This window comes from Elgaria multicarinata, chromosome 2 (genome assembly GCF_023053635.1).
Source record: "Elgaria multicarinata webbii isolate HBS135686 ecotype San Diego chromosome 2, rElgMul1.1.pri, whole genome shotgun sequence".
Taxonomy (NCBI): Eukaryota; Metazoa; Chordata; class Lepidosauria; order Squamata; family Anguidae; genus Elgaria; species Elgaria multicarinata.
This window is the reverse complement of record NC_086172.1, coordinates 142,825,910-142,848,464: the sequence shown is the minus strand read 5'-3', so window position 1 is coordinate 142,848,464 and position 22,555 is coordinate 142,825,910. Positions and strand designations below refer to the sequence as shown.

At 38.7% G+C, this 22,555-nt stretch overlaps 1 protein-coding gene across 1 annotated transcript in view; it reads left to right on the top strand.

Annotated features, from left to right (window-relative positions):
* The window catches only part of BAZ1A (bromodomain adjacent to zinc finger domain 1A), a 60,552-nt gene that overhangs the window by 20,153 nt on the left and 17,844 nt on the right, over positions 1–22,555 (top strand). Inside the window, exons 4-18 of the mRNA XM_063117796.1 lie at positions 1,018–1,161; positions 1,653–1,754; positions 2,619–2,706; positions 3,326–3,460; positions 4,366–4,465; positions 6,632–6,786; positions 8,798–8,893; positions 10,599–10,737; positions 11,922–12,068; positions 17,200–17,295; positions 17,422–17,646; positions 18,545–18,710; positions 19,292–19,402; positions 20,008–20,132; positions 21,671–22,279. Coding sequence (XP_062973866.1) covers positions 1,018–1,161; positions 1,653–1,754; positions 2,619–2,706; positions 3,326–3,460; positions 4,366–4,465; positions 6,632–6,786; positions 8,798–8,893; positions 10,599–10,737; positions 11,922–12,068; positions 17,200–17,295; positions 17,422–17,646; positions 18,545–18,710; positions 19,292–19,402; positions 20,008–20,132; positions 21,671–22,279 — 2,438 coding nt within the window. The remainder of the gene's footprint in view (positions 1–1,017; positions 1,162–1,652; positions 1,755–2,618; positions 2,707–3,325; positions 3,461–4,365; positions 4,466–6,631; positions 6,787–8,797; positions 8,894–10,598; positions 10,738–11,921; positions 12,069–17,199; positions 17,296–17,421; positions 17,647–18,544; positions 18,711–19,291; positions 19,403–20,007; positions 20,133–21,670; positions 22,280–22,555) is intronic.

The window sequence follows — 22,555 nt, the reverse complement described above, 5'->3', positions numbered from 1 at the left end:
TATAGTGTGTGTGTGTAGGTAGGTATAGGCGATATTGACGCACATATACTCAATGGAGCTTTAAAATAAAGCGGGCCATCATTAAGACTAGATTAGATACATAGCAATCATGTTATCCTTGTTTATTTGGGTCATCAACTATAATAACGGATGATCTTTTGCTAGGATAGATACTTAAGCAACATAAAATCCTTTAATTTTTCCTCATTCCTGTGAAAAGTGTTTTTAATGCCTAGTTTCTAAGTTACAAAATAGACATTCATTTTAAGCTATTTACTTACCATTTGGATAAAACAAGAGGTTTTATGATGTAGAACCAAAAGCCAAAACAGATAAGAATAACTTACCAAATAATCACTTAAAAGCCTGACTGCCATAACAAGACATTAACAATGGGGCTACATGTATTATGCATATGTACATTTGTGAAGGCTTATGTGTGAAAATTGCCTCTCCCCTTGCAGTGGATTGAATTCAGAGGTGCTCTTCTCTTGTGCATATGGATAGTGTCTTCCAGTTGCAAAAATCTATGATGCACACTGGAGCATTGCATGAGAAAAGTGAAAATAAATCTAAAACTTCCAGTTTTTCAAGATCTCGCAAAAGCACAAGAATAGCTGTAGCACCTACCTATTATAGCACAGAACAAATTCTTTTACCACTGTATGTGTGCAAGCATTTGCAAAACAGCACAACTGACTATTTTTCTTCCTCTTGGAATTCTTGAGATCCATCTCAGTAAATTGCTATAGAACTCTGTGTGTGTGTGTGTGTGTGTGTGTGTGTGTGTGTGTGTGATGAAAGTAAGGTAGTTAAAGTTTAATTTAAGTAGATAGGATATTCAGAAATGACTGAATGTATGTTTCTCATTGCTGTTGAAACACTCTTCCCATTTTTTAATTTGTGTTTTTTGGTTAAGATAAACTGATACTTGGTTGCAAACTACTTTAAGAAATATATTCTATTACATTTCTACATTATAAAATATAGATTGTTTTTATATTTTCTTTGTTTCAGGTTGCATTGTAAGATTTTGGAAGTTAAAGCACCCTTACATCAGAATGGAATGGTTAATGGCCATGACAATAGTGCAGATGGAGTCACCATTGTCATTAGTGATAGTGACGATTCAGATTTGGATACCAGTTCTGCACAAAATGGGTAAATACTATAGTTTTATATTTTGAAAGTATGTATGTAGTTTTAAAAGGCTACAAAGACAACATTTTAATGGCTGCAAACCCTCTTCATAAATATCCATACAGCAATTTTTACCTATTGAATAAGAGAACTGCAATGTTTCAAAATCTGATTGGTAATCTGAATCATGTGCTTTTGTTTGCATATCTGGAGCATGTCAGCACATATGCCTGGGTGTGCTGTGTTTGTGTGGAAATAAATATAATTAAATATTTTTTCTTGCTAGTATCCAGGGCAAACATTTGTTTTTAAAACTGCTTTCTAAACTCTCAAATTTTAATCTTATGTGAGTGAGAGCTTTGGCTATTGGGCGGTATAAAAATGTAATAAACAAATAAATAAATAAATACTTTACATTTGTTGCCTCAGCTATTTAATTCCATTTACATACCATATAGAGATGAGATGTTTTTGCTTTGAGGAAGAAAATAATAATTGATCTTTATTTACAGGAAGGAAAAAGCCATAATTGATCCCTCTTTGTTCAAGTACAAAGTGAAGCCTATTAAAAAACAACTGTATGAATCTGTAACAGTGAAAGCATCTCAGATATGGTAAGCACCACTGGTTATGGTCCTATTTCCTCTGTATGCACGTTGGGTCAGATCCAGAGTCTGCTGGCAGAAGCAGGGATGCAACATTCGCAGATTCCCCATTGTACTCTCTGAAAACTTGCTCTGGAGGGTTGGGGGACCTTCTGAAATGAAGGGAGGGGTCCAGAGGGAGGGAGGAATCACCCAAACTTGTCTCCTATCTCCCTTCTGCCAGCAAGATCCTCCACTATATCAAAATCTTCCATGATAATGATTGTATAGTGCTACAGTTAGGCAGTCTCTTTCTGTTAGGCAGTCTCTTTCTGTCATAGTGCTACAGTTAGGCAGTCTCTTACAGTTAGCTGAACTGAGTTTGGGGGATGGAGAGAGGATTTTGATATTGTTAAATGTTTTGACACAGAACTTTAAAATAATGATTATGAGCATATTGATAACTACAGTTTAACTAATAAATGTATTGCTCATTTGCTTTCTGATAATGAGAGTCTTTGAAACATTCTCTTGCAGAAATTCTCTAAATTGTGACACACACACACACCAATTTTAATGAAAACTTAACATAAGGATGCAAAACTCATAGTAGCTTGATTCTGAGTGCACTGAATGACTTCAATTGAAATATAGAGTCATCAGCTGACTTTTCTCTGTTTTAAAAATCACAGGCTGGTTAGTAATCTAAATTTCATGGATGATGTGGTATTTGGATCTCTTATTAAAATTGACTGGAACTGTAGCATAAGGAGACTACAAAATCTGAATTTCTTTGCAAAACTAAAAATTAAACTGTGTAACTTTAGTGTACCAATTTGATTAGTAATGTTAAGATCTTATGTGTGCTCTTTTTCTTATTCATCCATACCATAGCCGGAAGAAACAACTTTTTTCTCGTGACAGACTTAAGCTGTTTTTGAAGCAACACTGTGAATCACATGATGGTATTGTTAAAATTAAGGTAATCAAAGTAATTAAAGTTGAAACCAAGGTTGAGAATTAAAACATGGTTGGTCAGATTTTAATGAATTTATCTGAAACTGGCTATGCCATGTAAATTTCAGTGTTTTGACTTGGTGACTTCTCTTGCCTTTCTACTAAATCAAATATACCTGGCAAATCTAGGTATTTTTACTTCAGTTATTTTGTGTATGGTGAATAGTGTGTTTATGTTCTTGTCCTTATGAACTTTGTATTTAAAATCTCCTCTTTTGTTAGCTAGCTAGGAAAATATCCAGCGAGAGAGAAAGTTGGTATCTTGTGCTTCTTTCATTTATTAGCCCAAACTTCTCCAATTATTGTGCAGTGCTATTTTGTTCTAGTATAAACTGGAATAAGATTTGAGATGGGTGTACTTTTTCCACTGTAACGTTGCATATGTGCCCTTCTAGAAGATAATGCTCCAATCCTAAATGGATTTGTGAAACCTTTATTTCAATGGTGTTTACTCAAGAGTGGCTCTATTTAGTAGAGAGATACCTCTCCTTTGGCCTGCTAAAACCATAGCTTATTAGCCAGTGTGTGCGTGTTAGGCCTTGCATAATTCACAACAAATTATTTTTCCACCTTTCTTTTCCAAGGCAATATCAATTGCAAAATACAAGATAACAGACCAGAATTTTTCCTACCTTTTTCCTGATGATCCACCTACTTTTGTCTTCAGTCCTTCAAACAGGCGACGAAGGAGGCCTCCAACTATGGCATCTGATGGCCATGTAAGTAATGCAATGCTTCTCTGCTTTCTAAGAAATTACAGTTGTGGATTATAGCCTATACTACCAACCTAATTTGTACAACCATCAGAGCCTGCTTCAGTTGGACCCCCCCCCCCCCCAGGGCTAACATCTTCACCTTGTGGGGAAGAAGATGCGAGGGAGACTGGAGCAGACAGGCACTATCGGAGCCTGCTTCAGTTGGAACCCCCCACCCCCACAGGGCTAACATCTTCACCTTGTGGGGAAGAAGGAGCTGTTGGTTTGCCCCTCCATTGGGAGATGAGAGGACGGAGCAGGGCCTTCCCACCAGCCTAAGCAGTCTCCTTAATTTCTTTTTATTTTCTCCCTTTTCCCTCCCCATACACTTTTCCTTGTGTGTCATGTCTTTTTTTAGAATGTAAGCCTGAGGGTAGGGACTGTCTTCTTTATTGATACATTGTAAGCCGCTCCGAGAGCCTTTTGGCTGAGGTGCGGGATAAAAATACTCTAAATAAATAAATAAATAAATATAGCATGTAAATGTATAAAGTGCCTTGATGCCTTTGTGATTACCTTCATTATAACTCCCTGAGGTAAGTCACCATAGGTCCCATTTTAAGTGGGGAATATGATAAAGGAGAGAGAGAAGTTCACCAAAGCCTTGAAACCATTCCCCCCAGATTTAAGGTAGTTGTAGAGATGCTGGACCAAACTGGTGCTCGTATTTGGAATGTCAGAGACTAATCAAAATTTTGTATCACTACAAAATAAGCACCTTCCCATTTTTCTTAATTTGCCATGTACTTGCTAGCTTGTAACATATTCTACTGTAAATTAAAACTAGAACATGTCTTTACTTACAAATCTGTTGAAAGATTTAGGTTTTCAATTATTTTCCTTTCATAAGCTTGTGCTTTTGTCCCCAGGAGGATTGGGTTGCAGAAGAACGGTTTAGTCCTAGAAATGTAAGCAGTGCAGCAAAAGAAAGGGCAAGACTCCAAAAGGAAAAAGAAGAAATGACCATGGGTAAGTTCAGCCTTGGATGATGAAACACTATGGCTCAACCTCATTCATGGAATTTTATTGGGGGTGGGGGTTAATACGATGTCATCTTCCACTCGTAACCCATGTTTTCTCACTGCTTTTTCTGTCTTTTTTCTTACCGCGTAGAATCTATTAAGGCAAAAACAGATGGAATGGTTGCACAATGCCTTCTAAATGGTAGTGCTAGGAACCCTCCATGTGGAAGCACCGAGGGTTGTACTTGCCTGTCAGTCTTGCTTCATTTTTATTGATTGACAAATCACAAGCTCAGAGTTAAGGTTGCTATTGACCTCAGAGGAATCTCTTTATGTATTTTCCTACTGTATGCAGAGTTGCTTTCAAGAGTAAAGTCAAGAAGATAGTCAGCTTGTGCACGTGCCTACTGTGTATCATAGTATATCTGGAGCTTTGAATTGGACCCAAAGCATTATAATTCATTCATTTAGGTTATAAGCAGTATAGTAAACAGCAGTTCAGGGGCTAGAGACTAATACTAGTACTTCTTCACACAGCGAATAGTTAAATTATTGAACTCACTACCACAAGATGGAGTGATGGCCACCAACTTGGATGGCTATAAAAGGGGGTTGGATAAATTCCTGGAGAAGAAGGCTATCAATGGCTACTAGCCCTGATGGTTGTGTGCTACCTCCAGTATTCGAGGCAATAGGCCTGTGTTCACCAATTGCTGGGTAATATGGGTGGGAGGGTGCTGTTGCACCATGTCCTGCCTTGTTGGACCCTGGCCGATGGCTGGTTGGCCACTGTGTGAACCGAGTGCTGGACTAGATGGACCCCTGGTCTGATCCAGCATCAGGGCTCTTCTTATGTACTAGTCTTTGTATTGATGGTGACTGATTGGCTTTAGCCATTTTAAAGTTGCTTTAGTTCTCTTCAAGTGATCCCGTTGCTTACTGTGGTTGGTGATTGTTTTTTTCTTTGTTCTGGTGCTGTATTTTAGTCTTGAATTTGCTTTGTATTACTGAAATGTTATTACTTTGTTTTTAAACATAATTGTTGTATGTTGCCTAGAGAAAGCATGTTATGAGGTGACAAATAGAAATAAAAATAGTGGCTGCCCACTTCTAGCTCCTTTTTCACAGCATCACTCTTATCCTCTTCATATTCCCAGAGTACAAGAATTGAGTCAGCACAGAGAGCTAGAAAGAGTGTTAAGTTTCTACATGGTGGCAGTCATTTTGTTTTACACAGCCTTCAGAACACAAAACCTGCTTAGTACGCAAAACAGGCTTTAGATAGAGTTGCATAACTTTCTGTTAACTCTTTAAGGACAAAAGAAAGGATAGGAACATGGGAGTAATTTTTGCTCATTCCAGAAATTAGACAAGTGGCAAATTAGAAACCTCATAATTTTGCTTGTTCTTGATCTGAAAGATTTTTCTGCAATTATTGAGCTGGAAAAAGTGCAGAAAAGCACACTAAAATGATTAAGGGGGTAGAGCATCTCCCCTATGCGGGAAGATTACAACAGTTGGGACTGTTTAACTTGGAAAAAAGGAGGCTATGGGGAGACATGATAAAGATGTACAAAATTATGCATGGTATGGAGAATGTGAATAGGCAGACATTTTTCTCCCTCTCTCAAAATACTTAGAACCCAGGGTCATCCCATGAAGTTGATTGGTGGGAGATTCAGGACAAATAAAAAGAAGTATAGTGCATAGTTAAATTATGGAATTCACTACCACAAGATGTAGTGATGGCCAGAAATTTGGATGGCTTTAAAAGGGGGTTGGATAAATTCTTGGAGGCAAAGGCTATCAATGACTACTAGCCCTTATGTTTATGTGCTACCTCCAGTATCTGAGGCAGTAAGCCTGTGTGCACCAGTTGCTGGGGAACATGGTTGGAAAGGTACTGTTGCACCATGTCCTGCTTTGTTGGTCCCTGGTCAACAGAATGCTGGACTAGATGGGCTCTTGGTCTGATCCAGCATGGCTCTTCTTATGTTCTTGTTTTGAATTGCATTAACATTTTATACCACATTTGAGTTGGATGAAAACATTAAATATATTCGGCCATTTGTCTTTCTTTGAAAACTTGATCTTTGTGTATGGTCTATATAAGTGATTTCTTTTGTAAAATAAAAGTAATATAACTCTAGTTCTTCTGTACCCTTTAAAAAAGAAAAATTAAAAAGGGAGAAGGCAAATGCTGTAGAATCCAGAAAGAGAGAGAGAGAAGATAAGGAAAAAAGGAAGGAAGAACTAAAGAAGATTATGGAAGAAGAAAGGCTAAAGAAGAAAGAAGAGAGGGAGCGACTCAAAATAGAAAAAGAAAAGGTCAGGTACTCCCCATCCTGGATCCTGATAGTTCTAGATTTGAAATGCCAATGACAGTCATACTCTGTAGCTGCATTTAGAGGTTCCTGCTAGCCAGAACTTGAGTCTTGGCGTTGGGGAGGGGGTGGGGAGCAGACAGGCAGCGGTGATGTGTCTCTTCAGACGCATACTACTAGCAATGTTAGGTTGCAGATACAATGTTAGGTTGCAGATAAGTGGCTTCCTATTTGAAATGTTGCATCACTGTCCCCAAACTCCCTGGCTTGTGTGATATAATTCTAAATTGTAGTTACAGTTACTGGTTTTAATTTTCAAGAAAACTGCATTATAAATATTGCTGTAATCATATCTCAATATAAACAGAGTTGTGTTGTGACATTACACCTATCTAGGCAAATACAAGCTGTTCTTTCATACTGATTGAAATAGGAATTTAACACTTGTACTGGATAACACACATGTGGTCTCTGACACATATCATGAACTGGTGTAAGGAATCTTTTAACTCTGAGTCACTTTGTACCACTTGAAACTGGATACCCTGACATTGGAGGAATCAGGAAGTCTAAGACAAGGACTCTGAAAGAATAGTATACTGTTTGTTAAAAATTAAAAACTAAAACTAAATAAATAGCTGTTTATTTAAAGGTGTTTAATTAGCCACCTTTTACCAGGTTAACGGAAGCTAAAAAATATCATAGACATTGGCAGTTCCAAGCAAGCATAGGGAAAACAGTGGCTAACAAAAGTGTGACATATGCTGTACAGTTTCCTTGTGTGTGTCTGCGTGTATCCAAATATGGGAAGGAGAAAGGGAGGAAAAGAAGAGGGGCACAGTTATGATCCAATTGGGGGATTTTAGGGCGTTGTTGTTGCTGCAAATGAGCGAGTTGAAGGGCAATGTGGGTGGTAGAGTAAAAAGCAGGAGTTGGGGTGCAGTAAGGTCACTGATTGAACCTAGAAGAGGATTGGAGAGGAGTTGATGGGTGCAGATGGAAAAGATAAGTCACAATAAGGAAGAAAACACAGGGAAGAAATTACCTTGCAGCAGATTTTTCAGAGAGTTCAGATTCACTGAGGATGTATGCTGTTAGATTTTGGGGGATGATTTCATTCTCAAATTACCAAGAAGAGGGATACTGCCTTCCGAATCATTTTCAAATAACCCAAAGATCCGTCATTCCTTTTTGCTACCATGTTTTTAAATAGCTAGATTTTTTAAATAAATAAATAAATAAGTGTTTAAAAATAACCTCACTTGTTGTTTGAGAATGCAGGCACTCCGCTGGAGAGGCTTGAACAAAAACTTGGTAAAAGGATAGAAAAACCCAGGGAAATCTTAGAAATAAACAGAGAAACAGAGTTCCAGCTGGCTGATGAACCAGTTGGAGAGGCAACAGGGGTTAGTGAAAGAGACATATTTTTCCTTTAGTCTGTGCCTCTGGAGTATGAAGCATAGGAGTCAGAAGGCTCTTCAGAAACAAAAAGCAAGTTGATAGAAGGCAACAAGAATGTCTTAACACTCGAGTTCCAATCTGAGATTAAAATATGCCAGTCAGAGGTAATACTGCTTCTGTAACTTTTTTCAGTTTAGATTGGAAGGGTGTAGTTCTGATAAACATGCAACTGAATGTATTTCTGATCAAACATTTCCCTGTCAGATGTTTGGAATTAATTACAATTTTTAACAGATGATATGAAGGGAGGAAGAACAGGATCTTATAGATTAAGTCAAGGAGACAAAGATTCAGCCAAAGATAATGTGAAGGTTGTTATGTACACAGACGTCAAAAGGATGCACTAAGCTTAAACCTCTGGTATGGCAGATTTCTCTAACACTCTTTCTGAGGAAAGAATTTAGTCCTTTCGTCCCAGTTTGGACACACTAATAGGGTTTAGGAATTTGGCCCCAGGAATATAATTCTTCATAATTGTTGAGAGCTTTCTGTAGTGTAAAGGTAAACTCTCTTTGGTTTAAATACATTGGTAGTAATTTTCTTTGTATTTGCAGGAAAGAGAGAAACTACGTGAAGAAAAAAGAAAATATCTTGAACATCTAAAACAATGGAGTAAGCGTAGAGAAGACATGGAATGTGATGATCTTAAGGTAATGTAAATTGAGAGATGTATGTACATATGTATGTATTAGATTTCTTGAACCCTTGCCACATTACTGTCCTTGGGTTTGGCATGTTAGAGATACAAACAGGAAATCAAATGGTTATCATACATGTTATCATCTTAAGACAATCTATTCTATGTGACAAGTTTAAAATGGTTGCTTCAATGCTCCAGGTAGGTGTGGTTACAGAAAGTTGTTTGAGGGATATGTGTAGTTTGTAAATCTAGCATATGGTTATTGCATACGTTCCCAAAAGGGCCTTTTGAAAAACATACCTTGAGATTATGTCATGTACACTCCCAACATTTTCTATATGTAATAGAACAAGAACAATTTTATATTATTAATATAATTATTGACATACCTGTTTTTCACTCCAATTGTGAGTAAATATTCCAGATGTGCTGTTGGAAGGCTTTCTGTGTCCTTGGGAGTAAGCGACTGTATTGGGCAAAAAGGGATGTTTTGTATGGGAGGTTAGTGGACGAAGGTTGAAGGGATTTTAGGGAAGTGGCAGAGTCATCTGGAGATCCTAGCACCATGGTCACTGAGGGATTGTTGCAGTCACCTACAGGATGTGTGCCATGTTAGCCTTTATTTATTTATTTATTTATTTAAGGATTTTTATGCCGCCATTCAGCCAAAAAAGGCTCTCACGGCGGCTTACAAAAGTATTTCTTGACAGCCCCTGCCCACAGGCTTACAATCTAAAAGACATGACACAAAAGGAAAGGGGATTGGGAGGGAGGAGGAGGAGGGGGAAAAGGAAAAGCCTTTCTACCTGAGGACAACATGAACTATGCCTGCGGCAAATGCAACCTAGTAGCTCTACTGGAAGAGAAAGTGAAGGGGCTTGAGGAATACTTCTATACATTTCAACTTATCAGGGATGGTGAAAGGTTTTTGGATGGGAGGCTGAAGGACCTCTGGAAAGAGCACCAGATAAGGGAGGTTTCCAAGGAAGAGGACAAAAAAGGGCAAGAGGCAGGGGAGCGGAAGTGTGTGATGCATAGGACCAAGAAAATCAGAAGATGCTGGATCTATACATCTGATACTAGGCTCTTCTCATGGAGGGTGATCCTGAGCCACCTGCAGATAAGACACCATCTCATGCTTCACAGAACTTCAGGGAAGACAATTGGATCCATGTAGGTAGGAGGAATTTAACCACGAACCGGAGGTGAAGCAGACAAGCAACACAGAAAAGCAACACACTTTCTAAAATGATATGTGTGTTATCATATGACTGGTCTGCACATGGTTGTGTTGCTTTTCTGGAGCATGTGTTGTGATGGAGAGGCGACCAAGACTCATCAGACTAACTGATAACTGTCAAAGGTCAGGGTGTTGGTAGAAAAAACAACAACATACAAGTAGTGCACATCAGGTTTCACAGATAGTGTCTTTGGGAATTAAGCCTTTCAGCAGAGCTGGTGGAATGGCCCTCCTTCCCCCCTCATCTCCCTCAGTACAACCTGCTCGAATGGCTGCTGGTGGTGACAGTGGAGCAGGGCTGGATGGGACATGCTGAGATTTGTAGGATATTTTTCTGTCAAAATGTGCATAGGATTGCATCGTTAGCTACCAAAAATATTTATATTCAGCAAAATGAACATACACAAAATCTGTGAGACTTATATTCTTGGTTGTTAATTTCATATATGTATTTGGTTTTTGTTTTGCATCACAGGAACTTCCAGTTCCAACTCCAGTGAAAACTAGACTACCTCCTGAGATCTTTGGCGATGCTGTCATGGTCTTGGAGTTTCTCCATGCTTTTGGAGAACTCTTTGATCTTCAAGATGAATTTCCTGATGGAGTGACTTTAGGCAAGTGTTGGATGGTGGTGGTGATGGCCTTTTGTTTTAAGGTCTATGACTTTCTACATGCTACAAGCTTTCTACATGCTTTCATAATCATTTCCTAAAGGTTTCACCTCAAATTAGAGCTAGGTCACATGCATGAACTGGATGTCTGTTTGGAAAACGTTTTCCTCAGTGTGTATTGGATTGCATGGAAAAGAGTTTGCATGAACCCAGCTGTATGTGGAGATAGCCCACACCTGTTTCCATGATGGTGATGGCTACAAAAACTGCCACCATGATGACTGCAATGCCTGTTAGGTCTCTTGTATACAGCCCAGGACAAGTAGAGGCTTCTCTGTGCAATCCTGTATTAGGTTTATGTGTGTGATCTGACACAACATTTATGAAGCCTTTTATAAAGCATCTTTGAATATTAATTTTAAATTTTACAGTACGGTTGGCCAAATTTTACCAGTACATTTGCCAAAGAAGTCAGGTTGCTGATTTCCCCCATAACATACTTGCTTCTGCCAGTAAATTCATAATTTTCCATAAATGAAAACTCCAGGTCCAAATGCTGTCTCTCCTTAGTTGAAAAAGAAATCTGCTGGAAACATACATAGCATATCTGGGGTTGGGTGGCGGGGTTTGTTTTGCAAAGAATGAAAGTGTCAAAGAGACTTCCCCGAAAGGGTTGACTGGAGGTGAGTGGTGGACTAGTAAGAGGATAGCTATGGTCCAGTTTTGCTTAGAGGCCTCCAATTAATATTGTATCTTATTAAATTTGCCCTTTATTGTATGTTCACTGTGTGTCAACAGTCACCCTAAACAGTGTGTGTGTGTGTGTGTGTGTGTGTGTGTCTTTGGATGTATGCATAAATGTTTCATGTGCTGAAGTGTTCCCATTCATTTCAAAACTGGAGTGCACCTGCACATGTTGCACAATGATTGTTGCACATAGATTTTTCCTTTATTAGAAACAAAACTAGAGTTTTTCAAGTCGCAGAGTTGATCCATCTGCAATTCTACTATGAGGAATAAATTGCTGAAACAGGGCAAATATTTCTCCTGCACCAGTTTGAAAATATCCCATACAATAACTTGATAAATAATCTGACAATTATGTGTTGGCGAGCTGCTTTCATGTTTTCCCGCTGTAATTTGTAGCAGTTTTACTAAAAGGACTTTCTCTCACTTATTATTTATAGAGGTTTTAGAGGAAGCTCTTGTAGGAAATGACAGTGAAGGCCCACTATGTGAATTGCTGTTTTTCTTCCTGACTGCCATTTTTCAAGCCATGGCTGAAGAAGAAGAAGAAGTGGCCAAAGACCAAATAGCTGATGCTGAGACCAAAGGTCAGACTTTAACTGTACTTCTTACAGCAGAACATACTGTGCTTACTGTGCTTCTTAAAGCATACTAATCTGCATGCTTGGCAGTATTTCTTCAATTAACATTGCTCTGCTTCGTTCTGCATAATTGGTGTAGAAAAGAGAAGGTGCTTTAGGTGCAAGCTGCAGTGGTCATCCTGGTGTATTTTGTATTTGTCTTTTTAAAAAGGCAGATGTTCCCTTTATTATACATATCACAAATTTCATATTGGCATGTTTTCAAAAAATCTCAAAATGGAGTCCGGCATTTTTTAAAGATTATATCAGCAGTGTAGGGTTCTTTTTACTGAAGTGCTAAGATGTCCTCTAGCACCTCAAAGTCTAAAACATGTATTATAACTTAAGCTTTTGTGGACTACAGTCTAGGGTGACCTTATGAAAAGGAGGACAGGGTTCCTGTATCTTTAACAGTTGTATTGAAAAGGAAATTCCAGCAGGTGTCATTTGTATATATGGAGAACCTGCTGAAATTTCCTCTTCATCACAACAGTTAAAGCTGCAGGTGCCCTGCCCTCTTAAATCTGGTCACTCTAGTATAGCTGCTGCACCTTTAACTGTTGTGATGAAGACGGAATTTCATCAGGTTCTCCATACATACAAATGACACCTGCTGATACTCCCTTTTCTATGCAACTGTTAAAGATACAGGAGCCCTGTCCTCCTTTTCATATGGTCACCCTACTACAGTCTACTTCACCAGATGAAAGCTTACATCATAATACATTTGTTGGTCTTTCATGGTAGTGCTACAAGAATTTTTGTCAGTTGTAATATCATAAAAGCACTTAGTGTCGCTACTCTTTTTCTTCTATGGTAAGTAGCAGTGTTACCCACATACTGGAGTACTTGGTCCAGGCATGTATGTTGATAGTGCTCTTCTTGGCTAACTTAATTGTTTGATCAGAAAGCGATACACAGAATTATTTTGTCAAGGGATACACTTCTAAAAATTGAGGTACCCTTTAAATATTTATTTTTAGAAGCTTTAAGTCTAATGATAGTTTTAATGGGCTGTATCCAATGGGCTGTATCTGGTGTAAGTCTAACATAAGTCCCATTCATTTCCAATGGGTCATTTCAATAGGACTAACATTGGATACAACCCATAAATACTAGCGTCATGATTACATGGAAACCTGCATTTGTTAAATTGTTAACAAAATATGAACAGCTGTCTTCAAATTAATGCCAGTACCTGCACTATTAATGCTGGAATGTATACCACAGGATAGTCTGCAGATAATTTTTTTAAGTTCAGGGTTGCAAGATCTGTCCTTAGGAAAACATTACAAACTGCAAGGAAGCAGCTTCAATAAGATTTGATGGCAAACCCTTGAAATGGTTCCAGGACTTGGAAGAACACTTTTTTCTTTTAGTTTTTAGCATGAAGGAGGTGATTTCACACTTTGTCCCCTTCTGTTATTGTTTACATGTGATATGATTTCACACCAATATGTGAAATGTCTTGCTCCTAATCCGCAGAATATGTAGTATGTTTCAGGTGAAACAAATGAAGTTTGTTTATTTATTTGTTACATTTATATCCTGCCTTTTCTTCCAAGGGGTCCAAGGCGGAGTAGATTATTCTCTTCCTCCTCCTCTCCATATTATCCTCACAACAACTCTGTGAGGTAGGTCAGGTTGAGAGTCAGTGACTGATCCAAAGTCACCCAGTGAGCTTCATGGCCATGTGGGGACTAGAACACAGACCTTCCTAGTCCTAGACCAGCACTCTGACCATTACGCTACACTGGCTCTCAGTCTGGAGGAACAAGGGAGCTGCCATCTTAGCCATTTGTGAGGGCCTATTTTAGGAGGTGGGACAGCTTGCTAGGAAAGCTGCATTGGAAATCTTGCATTCATTTTTTATGCATGAGGATTTAGGGTGCTGACGTTTTTCCTGATTTTTTCAGGATGTGTCTAACATAATACTTGCATGCCCTGAATTGAATAAAATTGATCTCTTCTCTGGAATCAGTACAGTATAGTGTCTTGAGGGCTTGTGGGAAAATCCCATAAAGGAAGCATATGTGGTTAAGGATTGTGTGGATCAACCTGAATATTCTGTTAAAAATCTTGCCCATCCAGAGAAGTATAGTTTTCAGGGTCTCTTGGGTCAATGTTACACTGTGTAAGGAAAGTGTAGTCATTATTTGGTTGAGGGGGTCCCTGCTGGCAAATCAGTTGCACAGATATGATGTTATCCCAGTGTTCAGTCAGCAGTCTTCAAAGACATGATTCTTATGTATCCATAGAGTATTCATTGTTGTTTGGAGTAATTTATATAAATTTGTTTTCTGTAGGCTGTTAATAGCACTATTGACATTAGTCTGTGTCACTCACCTCACACATAATCATTTTTAAAGGACTCTTAAACTGAGAACTCCTGAGGGAGCATTCATTTAGCCTATCTTTTTCAAAATTTTGACTGTGGCATTCCAGACAAATTCTTAATTGTAGCACATTTATTTTAGTTTACTACAATCATGCCTGCTTTCCCATAAAATATGACCAGGGCAGCTAACAACAATCCACAATTTAAAAATACAATGTAACAAACTACATGAAACCATCTAAAAAATAAATAAGAGTACATATAAAATATAGTGTTCCACCCAACGTCACCTAAGCAGACCTCCTCTTCCCTACCCCCACACCAATCAGACATTTCAGAATGCCATGGTGGATGGCACTGAAAGCCGCTGAGAAGTACAACAGGACCAACAGGGACATACTTCCCCTGTCCAAGTCCTAGCAAAAGTTATACACCAAGGCAACCCAAACAGTTAGTTTCCCATAACCATGTTTGAAACCAGTTTGAAATGGATCTAGATGTGAGGGCCCCAGCTTTTACTGGGGACATGGGCACATTTGGAATTTTGAGAGAGTGTTGTGACATCATAAAACGGCTACCATAGTGGGCATGGCCGCAAAACACCAATTTCAGAGAAGGCTACCTGATGAGGCTGAAAGATAATTAACGTGCACAAGAACCTGACTAGAAGGCAGGGGTGGGATCTGAGCCACAAAACCACTCGTTTGAACTCAGATTTGTACTCAGAACACTCATTTCACAGAGGGAAACTTTCTCTCTCTCTTCCTTTCTCTTGTGTGTACCAGCCATCTCTCACGCCATCTCTTCCTTTCCTAAAATTCACTTGCACTTACAGAAAGGTGTGGGTGGGGGAACCACCAAACTACACAGAGAGAAGGAAAAACAATGCACCACTTTTCTGCTCCCCAGGCCCCACCTGGTCTTCTCTCCCACCTCACCTGCTCTCTTCTAACATGCCAATGGTCACATCTGCCCCATTTCCTACCCTTCCCTTCTGCTTTGTCCTCCTTCCATGGTGCTGACTTCTCTACTCTACCCCACATGGCTTCGCCTACCCTCCCTCCTACGTCACTCCATGTTATCTACCTTTCCTCCTTCAGGCCCCCAGTACAGTGACTCAGCTTAAGTACAACTCAGTCACCATGATTACCCTCCCCCTTAAAGACCTTCTGCAACCAATAGAAGAGAAGTGGCCATGTGCAGCAAAGACCATGTAGCAATATCAAGCAGGCAGAAGAGAACCACAGGCCAGAGATTCTATTTTAGTTGGATGAGGATAGTGGGTTGAATCTCGTGCAGAAGGGAGAAGATAGCCTGTGAAAAAACCTGAAGTTGAAATTCTGCCATTCACTTGAGCATCTTCCCTAGGAATGGAACATTGGAATGGAATATTGAAAACTGCCTGGAAATTATCCAATAGGATTCAGGGAGGGCTTCTTTAGCAAAGGACTTATCAATGCCTCTTTTAGGCCTGATGGATCCACTCTTGTACAGAGGCAATAACCTCACCCCGACCCACTTAGCCATGCTTTATAAGCCAAGAAAGATAAGAGTCGAGCACACATTCTTAATCCTCTTAGAGTCCTACCCACATCCTCTGGCTCTACAAATTATAACGTGTCTATTGGAACTGGACAAGTATGTATTAAAACTACAAAAACTGGATTTGCACTAGCGATAGTGTCCACGTCAGAACGGATCTGAGTAATTTTACCTACGAAGTGTCTTGCAAATTTGTCACATGCTCATAGTTTTGCCCTGTAACTTACTCTATTTGGGTAGCCTCCTTTCTCAGGAATAAAAGCAAAAGGCATTCAGATATTTGTGTAAGAGCAGCTAAGAAGAAGAAAAGTTAGCTTTTGTGCATGGCGGCCTTTGTGTTCAGTGTAATTATTCAAGGATAGCTGAGTTCTGCTTTGTGGAGTTGTAGTTCTCACTAAACAATCATACTGAGTAAGAATAGAGAAGATCTCCATCTGGAAAAATATATATGAACAAATACTTCAGGAATAAGAAATTTTGGCTTGCTGTTTCTTCACTTTAACTCCTGCATATGAACAGGAGAGAAGTCTAAAGTGCCTTAAGGTTTGTTAACTTGAAATAGCAGTATGTGTGAAAGTGGTCATAGTTGCTTGCTGATGCTGCAAAATTATTTACATAGGATTATTGTTGGTTTCCTATGCTCCATCTAACTAGTGTTTGTTTGTATTTCCCCAACAAGTACTGGTGTCTCTTCAGTGACAAAGTATGCTTTGTAGAAATTTCTGGTTTTTGTCCCTCTGGAAAACCTTGATGTAGCTGCATCTAAACTGCCCAAAGCTGCTTTTGAGCTGGCATATTGGTGTGCATCTCTGCTAAACCGTGTGAAATATGGGATTTCTTGTGCAGTGTGGCAGATCAGCACTGACTGGTTGCTAGCATCTGTTTCTGTTGGACTTGCACTGTTTAATCATTATAAGGAATGCAATAGTACAATGCTGTTTGACTGCCTGCGTTAAACCTCTTTTACAAGATAATTTCTTCAGTTTTTCCTTCTTTGCATGTGTGTGTACTCTTGCAGTCCGCTTGTGTGCAGTGCAAGATGCTTTTAGTGAGTGTTGCATGCTTTCTCCGGCTTTTCGGTAGTATGCATTTGTTTGTTGCACTGTAGCTAATATGAATATTGAGTTTATATGTTGCTTTAAAAAGGCTGGCTTGCTTGCTTCGCCTCCCAAATGCAAGTTTAATTTACACTAGAATAAAGTCTTTATTTCCTTAAAGATTTAACAGAGGCTTTGGATGAAGATGCAGACCCCACAAAATCTGCACTATCTGCAGTTGCAACTTTGGCAGCTGCCTGGCCCCAGTTACATCAGGGTATGTGTGGGTTTCACTTTTTTTGTTACGTTGTTTTGTTTTGTTTTATAAAACGTATAATTCACATTGTTCGCTAAATACTCTTAGAAGCCAAATAGTCTAATCTCATTCTATTGTTATCTGTAGGTTGCAATCTGAAAAACTTGGATCTTGATAGCTGCACCCTCTCTGAGATTCTCAGACTTCATATCTTAGCATCAGGTGCAGATGTAACATCAGCCAATGCTAAATATCGTTACCAGAAGCGAGGAGGATTTGATGCTACAGATGATGCTTGTATGGAGCTAAGATTAAGCAATCCTGGGTTGTTGAAGAAACTCTCATATACCTCAGTATATGATTTATCATCGGGTAATAGAGCTAGATGAATTTGTCATGTTACATGGCAGTAGCTTCTTGGAATAAAAAATGCTTTTTGGGACAAAGTCAAGAAAACATGCTTAAAGCTGTTGAAGCACGATCATAAATACTTTAAAATATTAGCACTAGTAGTTGTATAGATGCCACATATAAGGCCCAGAAATACTGCAATCAATGTTAGACAGGGCATACATGGGATTAAGTATTAATTAATACAGGAAGATTGGACTTAGGTTGGTGCTTTAATTTTATGTAAATTATAAGTGACTTCTACCATGATTGTGTCTAATATTATCTAAGAATTAATAGACATGATCAAAGAACTATTTTGAGAGTGTCCAAATGTATATACAATGGGAATTTTTTTCTGCTCCTTTTTTCTTTAAAACTAGACATCTATGTATATTATAAATTGCCTTTGAATGTCCCTCAGTTTCACACGAGGGGGAGGGACGTTGATGTTAAACAAACTGAAGCCAAAAGCTCCTTAGTGCAAGGTACAGTTCCATTATTCACAGTTTCCAAGGTGCTCAAGGCAGTATAGATGGTTCTTCCTACTCCCCCTTTTACCCTGAGAGGTAATTTAGGTTGAAAGATGGTGACATATTACCTTAAGTCACCTAGTGAGCTTCCAGGCCAACATTCTACCTCGCAAGAAGTTCATAAGCACACAAACAAGATTACATGTGGCGTAATCATCCACATACATTGATTCCCCACCCACCAGCCCCAGTTTATATCTTGCATTGGTCAAATGATTTATTGAACCAAATGTCACTTCTGGATTAAGGAGAGAGATCTTGCCTTACTGATGAGACCAACTAACAATTCAAAGGATGGCCCTCCGAATTTTGTAATGAAGCATCAATCTTTATATTACTTTTACTAGGGGAGAAGATGAGGATTCTTCATGCTCTTTGTGGGAAGCTTCTGACTCTTGTTTCTACTCGGGACTTCATTGAGGACTCTGTTGATGTGTTGCGACAGGCAAAACAGGAATTCAGAGAGTTAAAAGCAGAGCAGCATCGCAGAGAAAGAGTAGCTGCAGCAGCAAGGTGTGAAGAATGCAGAGGACCAAATATGACCAAGATAAAGCCAAGTTGTAACTCTGTCCAGAAGAATAGCTTCTAATATTGAAAAAAACTAGCTCATTGGAAATAAAGTATCCTATGTAGTATCTAGATCCTTCTATCATAATTTAGCTAAACCTATTTATGTTAGTTATCATTAATTCAGGCATTTTTACAGTATGTCTTTTAACTGTCAAAATAAAAACGTAGTTTTGAATTGGCAATCTGCCCTTGAGAACAAACATAGGGAATTGCCTTATACCAGCTCAGACTAGTTGTCTACACCGACTGGTAGTGGCTCCCAGGGTTCCAAACAGGATTCTTTCCTAGCCCTATCTGGAGATTCCAGGGTATGAACCTAAGTCCGTTAGCATGCAGAGCAGAAGTTTTGCCACTGAGCCTACAGTCCTTCCCCATCAACAATGACTTGTTAAGGCTATTTATTATGTACTGAGGTCCAGATCCAGAGATCTCCATTCTTTTCAGTAGAGTGATGTGATTAGAGGAAATATTTCAAGATACTACGTATTTGAAACTAACAGATTGTTTGTACTATATAACTTCAGAATCCGCAAGAAAAAAGAAGAAAGATTAAAAGGGCAAGAACAAAAGATGAAAGAGAAACAGGAGAAATTAAAAGAAGAGCAGAAAAACCCTGCAACTGAAGTATCTGTTGGGTAGGATTAGTTGCTATTTAAGGTTCACACTTACATTATTCTAGTGCTTGGTCAGGTTCCTTGATATGCTGGTCTTAATATACATGGTAACTCTATAAACTTACCTGTTCATCAATATAAAGAATTCTCAAATTACCTCTAACTATCTGGCCTGTAATGCTCAATGAATACTCTCAAAGGAATGCAAAAGAGAAACATAACTGCTTAAATATATATCCTATTTTATACTGGAGATAAGATTATTAAAACTGGCAGAGGTAATGTTTAAATGTGATGTATGTGCACATGTGCATACACCTGTAATGTAAAACACATTGTATAATTAAAACTGACCTACCAAAAGGAAGCCTAGACAGATATACTTGCATCTCCAGTGAACATGCAAGTGTGGGCATTGCAAAACTTTCTTTACCTTGGAATTGTGTTGTTGTGGGACAGTAAATGTTTGTGTGTCTTTTTTGCATATGGTATACAGATGGGCACAGTGCAACTTTGCAGAATGTGTTCTAAGTGTGTTACATGTGCTGTGCACATGCGATTCCATATAATTCTTTGAACTTAGAGAGCTGCTTCTCTCTATATTTCTGGTGTCTGTGTTGTATCAGGGAGGAGGAACGGGAAGAGCTTGATACAAGTACAGAGAGCAAAGATGCTGACACAAAGGAGCAAGACCAAGAAACTATCACTGATGATGAAGATGACTTAGTACCAAACAAAAAGAGAAGAGGAGGTAAATTAATGTTTAAATGCATGTTTATCACTAAGTATTGATTTATATTGATGTAAATTCTTGCTTCTAGGATTTAAATGGAAAGCAAGAATAGAGTTGAAACTTCAACACTACTTGCTCTTTCATTCTGTTGTAGAGAGCTTGAATAATTTTAGATGGATTAATCGTTCCATTGATCTACTTTGATACTAAAGGCTGCTTTGCGCATTACTTTTTCATCATTGAGATTAATCTTATTTGGCTTCCTGATACTTGCATCCAGTGTACAAAATCTTTTTTTACACCTTATAAGATGTACACATTCTTCTGATGACTCATGTCAAAATTTGTAATTTGTGAAGTGAGATATATCTTTTATTTTTATACCCTTGCTATATTAGCATTGACTTTTATTTCCTCTGGTTACCATTTGGTTTATCTCATTCCCTGAAAATGTAGGGATCATATAACTGTAGTAGTTTCTCGGACAAGATATGTATACTTGTGTGAGCTATTAGAAGAAAATGACTGGGTTCAGACAACACAATAACCAATGGTGGTTTAAATAGTCAACGGTTGGTTAATTAACCCACCAAGGAGTTATATTGTTGTGTGGAGGAAGTTTTTTAACCAACAGTTGGTTATTTGGCCAAAATAATGCAAATAAACAACCCTGTGCAGAGTTGGCTATTTGAACCAACATTGGTTATTTCTTCAGCCACAGAGTTGCAAGGCCAGAGTGGTCAAAGTGGTGGCTGCCACTCTAGTCCAACTGGCAGGATAGATTTTTGGCAGCAATGGCTCATGGGACACTAACAGGAGGACTGAGGAGAGAGAGGGCAGGGTTGAGTGAGTCAACTCACCTTGGACTAATAGTTACCTCAGTGCTGATCCTAATCCACACCATAGTGGATTAGGTGGTATTATGTTGTGTGGGGAATACCCCCTAGATGCCAAGTTGATTATTATCCCCCTTGACTATCGTGTTGTCTGAACAATGGAGTCAATGTAATAAAGCTGCAGTGTTAATAAAAGTCCTTAAACCTGTCTTTAGAACTTACTGTAATTCATTTTTAAAAAACATAGGACTTGGTTATTTCTTGTGTGTTAGTGATGGCATGGAAAGATAGGTATAATATATTCTTTTTAGTACCTAATAGTTAAGTTACGAGCGACTACAAACTTTCTCATTTAGGCATTTAAAATGCATGATACCAGTTAGCAAAGAGAGCCAGCATAGCAAAGTGGTAGACTGTTGGCCTTGAAGCTCACTAGGTGACTTAAGAAATGTCACTGTCTTTTAACCTAAATTACCTCTCAGGCTTGCTTTAAGTGCAAAAGGGGAAGAACCATTTAAACTGCCTTGAGCTCCTTGGAAATTGTGAATTCAGCCACAAGCTCTGTCATTCATGAGTTGATTGTACATACGTGTACGATCAAAGAAAAAATCAAACTTGATACTTTACTATTGGCATGAAAAAGTTGTCTTTTTTATTAGACAGATATGTGCCTGTTTTCAAACCAGCTGTTTCTACTATGTATGGTTGTGCCTCTTTTAGGAAGAAGAGGAGAGAATGGCTTTAAAGATCTTACAAGGCAAGTAGAGACTGCTGGTGAAAAGTGTGAGCTGCTTACTCCAGAGGAGGAGGAAGCTTTGAAAGAGGAGCAGCAAGCTAAAGAAAGGGAACTCACTGACAAGATTCAGAAAGCCACAGCCTGTACCAATATCTCTCCTTTGGGCCGTGACCGCCTATACCGACGTTACTGGCTTTTCCCATCTGTTCCGGGATTATTTGTGGAAGAAGATTATTCTGGTCTTACAGAAGACATGTTATTGCCTCGGCCATCTTCATTTCAAAATAATGTACAGTGTCATATTTCAGATAAATCTCAGAGAGCCGCTAAAACTGGAGAGTCTTTGAAGACAGAATCTACCTCTAACATTCACCAAGATTTGGATGGTAGTGCTACTGTACAGGTGTCACAGCCAATACTTAAGCCAAACCGGTGGTGCTTTTACAGTTCTCAGGACCAACTGGACCAACTTTTAATGGCTCTTAATTCCCGAGGATACAGGGAGAGTGCCTTAAAGGACATTCTTTTGCAGGAGAAAAACAGAATATGTGAACAACTGAAAAGTTTTCATATAGAAAAATTTCATTTTTCAGGTAAATATTCTTGTTTCCCTGATTCTTCAAGTTACCACTGGCTGTCCAGATTTCATTTTTCTCCGATAGAATCTGCCTTTTTTAACAGTTGAACTCATTTGTGTTGCAGAAAAAAATGGTTTGTAAGTACTCTTGCTGTTTAGTATATTTCAGTTAAGTATATTGCATGGATTTTTCAAATGCTTCCACAAACTGAATATGGAAAATACCTTGAAAGTATAAAACATTCCCTATTTCTTGTGTATCCATTGCACTGAGGTGCTTCTTTCAGACTGA